The following is an 8,908-nucleotide window of genomic DNA, read 5'->3' on the forward strand; positions in this document are numbered from 1 at the left end:
AGATGGTTCTGCAGAAAATTCAGTATATGCAGCACCAGTGGTTGATTTGTGTTGATTTGAAAATGGTGAACTTCTTGCTTGGACAACAAAGTGGATACACAAAGCACCCATGTTTTATCTGCATGTGGGATAGTAGGGCAAAGCACGAACATTGGAAGCAGAAAACATGGCCTCCAAGGGAACATATGGCTGTTGGTGAAGCAAACATCATTAATGAACCTCTGGTTAGTAGGGACAAGATTGTTCTTCCACCATTACATATTAAGTTAGGACTAATGAAGCAATTCACCAAAGCTTTAGACAGAAATGGTAATTGCTTCACATACATCTGCAATACGTTCCCTGGACTCAGTAGTGAAAAACTTAAGGCAGGAATATTTGATGGTCCTCAAATTCGCAGGCTCATCAACGATACCAATTTTACAAGTGTCATGACTGTCACTGAAGCATCGGCCTGGAACAGTTTTGTCGCTGTTGTAAAATGTTTTTTGGGCAATCATAAAGCTCCCAATTACGAGGAACTGGTCAAAAACATGCTCACTAACTTTCAAAACTTAGGATCTAACATGAGCATAAAATTGCACTTCCTTCACAGCCACTTGGATCGATTTCCTCGTAATCTAGGTGATTTCAGTGAGGAACAAGGAGAGCGGTTCCATCAAGATATGAAAGGAATAGAGGAAAGATATAAAGGAAGATGGGACAGGCATATGATGGCAGATTATTGCTGGAATCTGCAACGTGACTGTTCTGAAGAGACCTATAAAAGGAAAGCGTGCAGGAAGCGGTTCGTCATGGACGGAAAATGATATACTTATAGAGAAACTTTTCAATTATGTTTTATACGTGGACAAATGCCTATCAGGTTTTCATAGAAGCTATTTATAAAGATTATTTTCTTTTTTCATTGTAGTTTGTAGCGCTCGAGTTCAGTATTAGCAATTTTTTCTAATTTTTTGAATAAATCATGCATTATCTCAAAAACTAGAGCCAAACTGCATAAATGGTTGCTATATTCGTCCTCAGCACCACTAACCCATCCTAAAGCCACTCAAATATCCTTGGCAAGAAAATGAGTGTTGACCAGTGTTATCGTTCAAACTGCATATATTTTCCTAATTTTCATTTATGTAAGAAACACTAATCAAATGTATTTTATCATTGCCACTTGAAATTAATCGACGTGCCTTGTGACTCGCTTTCGTATTAGACTTTCACATGTGCCAACATAAGAAAGCTGCCACATGTGTCACATGTTGTTTGTTTGTCGTTGTTTGTTCAGCACATTAGCAGCTGGTTCTACGTATTAATAAGTAATTAAGTATCACTTTATCTACTCCTTTCACAGTGTACATAGGTGCCTCTGATACAAGTCCGCTCCCAGGCAGCCTTGAACAGAATCGTATTTAAGGGAGACGCAGTCCCTGGTTGTCATACAACGACATCCCACACGGAACAGCCGTAAGTAAACAAACATCTAACACATACTCCTTCGATTTTTGAAAAAAGTAGCATTTACTGTGCCCTCTGTAGAAAGTGAATATTAACTACTAATTAGAAACAGGGGGTTACCTGTTATCTAGAAGAGTAAACTCCAACAATCTATACCTATTTACCGTGTGATAGTTACTGTTTGCAAAGGAGAAAATTTCACAACTAGTAAATCACACTGCCGACTATTTAAGGAATCGAACTCTTATACATAAATTGTCGTATCTCCTGAACCATAAATCGCATAATGGTAGCACATGTCGCCTACATTCCTCGGTACGAGTGGTTACCATCTGCAAAACGTGTTGCGAGTGGAGGTAGTGATAAACATGCAAAAAAATAAAACGTCATGCCTGTGGCCGCTGCTTTAGCACACCAGTGGAGGAAATATAGAAAGCGCAAAACTTTCTTCCTTCGATCGTTTTGCAGGGAATGCCAGCAAGAAAAAGGATTAAATAGAAGATAAAGTTTGTTTGAAATAAATAAGTTTTCTGATATCACAAATACTAGATGAATGTCGTCTGGGTAATCTATGCGCCGTGTGTAGCCTCGCCTCGAGACATATACACATTTTATGACTTTTAATTTGACTCAGACAGTTAGGCCCTTAATGCAATATTATTCCTCTTTTAAGTAGATTATGACAGCGTATACATTTATTATTTCGGCCAAAAATTTTTGTTGCCACTGTAAGTGCCACTGGAAGCAGTTGGATGGTCAACCTCTCCACTAGGATTGAGCACCAGTTGAACCATTTAGCAATACAGTTATAGCAATAACTACGCAACTTAACTAACCAGCACGCGAGTCTAAATATGTGACCTGTATTATGTGTCTCCGAAACATGTTCAATAGACTGGGAGCCGGTTTCTTCCAGGGCGTTTGCTTTGGAGATTTAAAATAATTCTAATAGAGACGGAATATGTAAAACAAAAATTTATCAACATAAAAACACTTCACAACGACGATTCACAATACATTCAGCGTATTAAAAAGGAAGTTAGGGAAAAGCAAGAATTATTCTAATTAAACTGACTAGTTATTTTCCCCCGATGCACATTATTAAACCAAGGAACGGTGTTCAAGCCCATATGTTCCTTAATCGCGATCAATAAACGTCAGAGCATGGAAAAGTATGAGGAGGCTTGTTCCAGTCGTGGTTTTCTTTATGTGATTCCACAACATATTAACACTGTTGTTTCCAGAGAACAGTGATGGACAAGATGCCATCCAACTATGCCCTTGATAAATTCGGTGGTCTACAGATCAAGCGAATGATCCTGATAGGAAGGTGACAGACACTGTTCCTCTACGCTGGCCTGCACAGTGCTCATGAAGTGTGATTGCTCGTTTTCTGAACGTGTTCAATTAATGTGCCTGGACGGAACCTCGTGGAATAAAACCTCACTGATCAGATCGCCTTCAGGACGTTGGAATCGATACCTACTGTTACGTCAGTTATGTCAATAACGTCACACTTCGCTGAAGTACTCTGTTGCTTCTAAAAATGCAGACTGCGAGCTTAGCGTTTACTGCTGTAGCGTCTAACCAATACCATTGTTTCAGACCACAGTGAACAGCTCAATGACACGCAAAATATATAGAATCAAGCCCACTGGTGTAAAATGATATAATGAAAGTGCGTTCAGAAAATATTAAAATCCAGTTCAATGAAGATGTCGTAACTAATGAAAATAGTGTCAAACTGGTACTCAGAACCAGCATTTCTGAAGACCTGCCGCTGACAGCATTTCATGTCATTACACATTCACACTTTTCAACTTCATTGTCTGCATTTATTTCGTTTCAACGAAATTAATTCAATGCATTGGTATTTCTAATCCAGGCAAAACCACAATTCTTTACAACAACTTTCTCCTCGTTTGAGGAATTGTTACATAACCACTGTGAGAAACTCTAGTGTCACTGTTAAGTAAGATCTTATTCGAAGCTGAATGAATACTCATATAATATAACAGTTGAGACTGCTGCTCGTAAAACGCGACACAGGTTCTGTCCAGGACACAGTGAAATGTAACGAATTCTGTAATACAAAAGGTTGCTTCTTTTAAGCCAACGAGAGCATTTAACGGGTCTGCAGCTATTGTAGTTTGTGGGCAGTGGACAGTCGTGCAATGACTTCAGTACCTTCCGTCCACCCTTCAGCTACTGGCCTTTGCACTGTCGACGGAGAAAGTTCCACAACCAGTACTACGGTTCAGTGTCGATCCGTCTTACATATGACGAACACAGACGTTTCAAGCTCTGCGGATAAGAATGAGATGTTCCAGTACCCGCTCTGACAACCATAATGTGTCCAGTGGTTCCATAGACTGAGAATACCACCTGAAACCTCTTTGCTAAAGACGTAGGGACTGATGCTTACCAGCGCACTGTCTCTTGTTGTGGCTTCTCAGTTTCGTTTTGTAGCTCGTTACTGATTTAGCAGTGCTTTCCCTTGTCGCAGATAAAACGGAACTACTTTCATTTCGTGTTGACCCTCTTAATCCAGCCGGCCGCGGTGGTCTAGCGGTTCTGGCGCTGCAGTCCGGAACCGCGGGACTGCTACGATCGCAGGTTCGAATCCTGCCTCGGGCATGGGTGTGTGTGATGTCCTTAGGTTAGTTAGGTTTAAGTAGTTCTAAGTTCTAGGGGACTTATGACCTAAGATGTTGAGTCCCATAGTGCTCAGAGCCATTTGAACCTCTTAATCCAACGATAACCACTTGTTGTGTGAACACATTATGCATGTCCTTCCAGTTTGGATTTATTCGAGACGTTATTTGTGGGTATCCCAGGAACTGTAAACTCTAATGTTTGTTTTTACCTGGAGTTAGGAACAGCTTCTTTTGTTACATAATGACAAATGCTAAAATTACAACATACACGGAATGATTCAGCTGGCCCTACCCATGAGTTTTATGTAACCTGCAACGCCTTCGAATATTCTTTCGTATTCTTTCATATTCTTTGCTTGCTACGTTCAAATTATTAGTCCTACACCAAAGAAGACAGGACCCTTTTGTAGAAACTTGAATGTACTTAATCGAAAAAGTGATACGTTTTCGCTAGAGGCCGAAGATTTCGATTTATTCGGGAAATACGTACAAAAGTGACGTTCGAAGGAGGTTTCTTTTTAGTAACACAAAAACTGTGTCTTCCAGCTGAACCGAATCACAACACAAAATTTACCTGCATTACATTTCCTACAAAAATGTGTTGCTCAATTTTTCCGCAGGAATAACAGTTTGCGCGTAGCAAGTGAGAGAATAAGAAAGTCTCGAGTATACTTTTTGCAGGCGTTGTGGCTTTCATAAAACCCATAGGTAGGGACAGCTGAATCACCATGTTTATCTTATATATTCCATAAAGTTCGATAAACAGTGAGCGTTGCCTTTGCCGACAGATGTTTTCGCTGCTACTCATGGTGCTGCCCTTGCTGGCGGAGGGTGCTTCCTCAGACAGTGTAGGTTGTGTGCTGCCAGCTGCCTCCACTGAGACGTTCTACATGACTACAGTAAGTTATCAGAAGCAGTAGAGAAAGGGTATCATACAAACTTACATATATTGTACTTTTGATTACTTTACATCTTGTTAAAAGCAGTCTTTTAGTGTCTTTAGGGCAGGAGGAAATAAGATTTGTAGTTTACGTATGATAGTAGAAAAATAATTGCCCTAAATTAGGGAAATGTATTCTGAGAAATCTTCCCCGTAACAGAACTAACTAAAACCGTAAGTCACAAACTTCCTGAATACATACCAATTTGTTACTCAAATTCAAATTTTATTAATATTCCAAACTGAGTTAGTGTAACGTATACCTCAACCTTGCTGTAACGTTACATATGTACATCTACTACGGTTGTATTGGCGTAGTTAAATCCTTCCCCATGTTTGTCAGTGGACTTTGGTTTTCACCCGTAGTCAGCTTACTGTCAAGGTAATTTTAGTTTTTAACATTAAGGCTATATAGTTTCACTGGATCAGCGCGTAAACCCTCCAATTTGTACACTAGAATAGTTATTGTCACATGCTGTGAACACTGTACTTACAAGCTCTGCTGTGGAACCGTAGGAGGAGAAGCCGTGGTACCAACAGTACCAGTACCAGGTACCCGGTCTGTTTGACCTGGGCTGTGTCACCTACGTCCAGTCGCCTGGGGAGAGCGACACCGAGATGTACCTCACTGGCAACTTCAGCAAAGCGCCCCTGTAAGTTACCAGGTTAACCTGCTGTAGGTTAAATATCGTATGTACACTGGTTACAGTGGTTGGATTCTATTGGATCACGGTAAATAAGGCACAATTAATCTCTTTTCTTGGGAGAGCTTCGTTCGTTACTGACGGAATATAATGCATTCCACAAGAAGCAACGGAGATAAAAATCTGTACCAATGTAAATAATTCCTGTGACACTGGATATATTGAACCACATGTTGACAGTTATTCCTTCAACGTAATAAAATCATTTTCAATACATAAAAGATTTTTAGTCGCTACCGAGATATACATATACCCAGAAGGATTGGCCAAATATTATTGTTACTTGATGAATGTCATACTTTCAAAACAGTCCACATATTTTGTAGTATCTGCGTTGTAGTACAGTTTGTGTATTAACAGTTATAATCTGCCAGGAAGTTACAGTTTGTCTATTAACAGTTTTAATCTCTCAGAAATTTTCAGTCAGTGTATTTAATTTTCTAGTTCCCTCAGTGGTTTGAAATTATATTGTAAGGAATATGCTGCTAATCGCAAGTTAACCATCAGAAATAAGAACGAGGCAGTCCTTTCACAAGTGCATTGAGTATTAATATTTCACCTCTTGTCATTATGTTCCTATGGAACAGCCTGCATTGTAAGTAGTTCAGGGAAAGGGTGACACTTATTACTAACGAAGCACACTTTGCTAGAAGGTCTACTGTTTCCATTGACTGCGGAATATGTCTAAAAATATTCCGAATTGTGTGCAGTCTTGGGAGGCCGAATTTTCAGTCTTTGCACCTGTAATGCAGCTGCTACGAAAAAACAAAACACATAGTCTGTGACATTATTCGAGTATTCGGTGATAGATGATAATAAACTGTAAAATTTGTGGTAGTAAAGTATCTTCGCTCTTCTGATGTTTCATTTGCATGCGTTCTTCACTTTGTAAGACTTTGCTTACCATATTTTCTTAATGTGATTTAGAAACTGTCGTCTAGCTCTGTTGGTTAGAGGACTACTTGCAAGGACAAGATTTCGGATTTCTGCTAAAGTCCATTGTGCAAGTTTAGGCTGTCACGAAGTTTCAGTAACTGATAACCACTGTATCGCTGCCTCAACATGAAAATTGCACGTGACATGATATAATTCTTCATTCGCTTCGTAGATTCGTAACACATTAATACGATCATACAAAAAGAAATGCAGCATGGGTTGCGTGCAGCACTAGCTGGAACGATTTCGGAAATCGTTATTGCCGATTTCAATGAAAAGGCTGACCCCTAGAAACATTTCCACATTTTAGCACAGCGAATGTCAGTACAATACGCATGAACATGGTATAAACATTCAACTTACTTGTTATGTTCTCTTTTTTTTCAGCTTTCCTCTGAACAGCAATGTGTCAGTCACTGGAAACAAGCTGGACAAGGTCTATGAAGGCGTATGTAAGTGCAAATTCATACTTCCAAAAATGTAAGCTAGTTTTCTCGCAGACATGTAGAGGCATGTTGTTAGATGAGGGCACACGCATTACTGTTACACCGGAACAAACTAATTTTTCTTTATCTTATTCCTCTGGACGATTTAGACATAGATGTTGCAGCAAACAGTAATTCTAACTGGCACGATCTGTAGACATGTGTGTAAGTTGATATATATCTTCTTCTCTTTCCAGGGGAATCTCTACTGAGCGGACCATACAATGTAGTGTACTCGCACGAGGATTTCATCATGGACCACTACTGCTTTCTCGGTTATGGTTAGTCTCTGTCATCTACTAGCTCTAACAATCTCTGCGATATTATGTGCGTCATGAACGAGCTATGACGATAGCATCTCATTTCGGTGTGTGAGGGTGAAGCGAAAAAAAGATTGCTCTAGTGATTCTGTGTTCGTCTCACTACTCAATGTTTTAACTTGTATTTGCAATAGAAGTTTCTATCCTTTTACCGTACATTTTTCTCAGTTCCATAGAGACGAACACTACCAAGAAACAAGTCTTTGAACTTATATATATATCCCATGATGAGCGAAACTGTGTAATATTTTCATTGCCTGCTGAAGTTATCCCCATTTAAACTTAGTTTAGTAGTAACACTATTTCCAGTTGTAGCACATACACGGTAGGAAGCGTCTCTTGTCTCATGATTTTGTTAATATTGTCATGTCACATTCGGTATTGATCTTCCGACTAGTTTCACTGACGTAGAGGTGCAGTGGAAACAAGATGGACACTCTTCTGCTAGAATGCTGGATCAAATCGACATCCTGCCATTCATATTATGGACATTTAGATCTTCCTAAATCTCTTAAAACCAATTACGGGAATAAGTAATTTGTAACTGACTCTGCCGATTACGTTTCCATTTCTTCCCCTGTCCGTGCTTACGCTCGGACTCTAATAAACTGGTCGTCAACAAGACGCTAAAATTTAACTTCTGCTTTTTACCTTCGAACCCTGTTTTCAGTTAATGATTTCTAACTTCCAGAAACGGTGTGGTATAATTTAGCTGAAATGTTGGAAAGCATTACTGTGTTATTCTAGTGTGTTCTACCCGACAGTAATTTCAGTCAGAAAGCTTATTCATTAAATTCAGTTGTTGTATGGAAATCTACGATAATCTGCAAAATTTGCATATTCTGTAAAGATTCATGATACTTTTAATCCTATCCGACAATTCGCCGGCGCAAAATTGCGTAACGCGAACGTTTCTGTTACAGAAATGGCTCAAATCTTCACAACTGTCAAGGAACCCAGCGACGAGTTGATGGAGCTGATATGGGAAGTTGTCAGTAATCACACTGAAGTGGACAAGTCTAAATTTAAGAAAGTGGTCTGTTAATGCTGTACCTCTGATAAATAAATATTAATGAAGCACATTTTGAAACAGTCTTTCGTTCTCACCCTAATGTCAAGATCCATTTTTCCTCTAAACAACAATATAATAATGTTAAATTGAAAGTACAATCCTGTACCGTTTAAAGTATATTATTAAACACAATTTCTCGCTTAACATATTTCAGTCTCGTATGTAGAAAGACGTTGAAACAAACTGCATCCCGGAGAGGGTTTGGAAAATATGCTTTTGCTTACAGATAGAATGAATGTAGTCAAAACGAACAGCGTAAGATAGGGAGCTTTATGCAAGAAGTGTGTTAGTATTTTTTTTAATACGTTATTATTTCCATGTCACTAGCATCACTAACCTTGT

The 8,908-nt window shown here is 39.2% G+C and overlaps 1 protein-coding gene across 1 annotated transcript; it reads left to right on the forward strand.

The window, feature by feature from the left end:
* Positions 1-1,417: 1,417 nt before the first annotated feature.
* On the forward strand, positions 1,418-8,584 carry LOC126198511 (uncharacterized). The gene is made up of 6 exons (XM_049934896.1): positions 1,418-1,461; positions 4,898-5,008; positions 5,566-5,702; positions 7,077-7,141; positions 7,372-7,455; positions 8,418-8,584. Exons 2-6 carry the CDS (start codon positions 4,898-4,900, stop codon positions 8,537-8,539), a joined length of 519 nt encoding a protein of 172 aa, XP_049790853.1. The 5' UTR covers positions 1,418-1,461; the 3' UTR covers positions 8,540-8,584.
* The last annotated feature ends 324 nt before the right edge of the window (positions 8,585-8,908 follow it).

The sequence above is a fragment of the Schistocerca nitens genome, chromosome 8 (assembly GCF_023898315.1).
Source record: "Schistocerca nitens isolate TAMUIC-IGC-003100 chromosome 8, iqSchNite1.1, whole genome shotgun sequence".
Classification (NCBI taxonomy): domain Eukaryota; kingdom Metazoa; phylum Arthropoda; class Insecta; order Orthoptera; family Acrididae; genus Schistocerca; species Schistocerca nitens.

Coding starts and splice junctions, on each gene's coding strand:
- LOC126198511 (XM_049934896.1), top strand. CDS start 4,898: ATGTTTTCGCTGCTACTCATGGTGCTGCCCTTGCTGGCGGAGGGTGCT. Junction 5,009..5,565: donor AGACGTTCTACATGACTACA/GTAAGTTATCAG, acceptor GTGGAACCGTAG/GAGGAGAAGCCGTGGTACCA. Junction 5,703..7,076: donor AACTTCAGCAAAGCGCCCCT/GTAAGTTACCAG, acceptor CTTTTTTTTCAG/CTTTCCTCTGAACAGCAATG.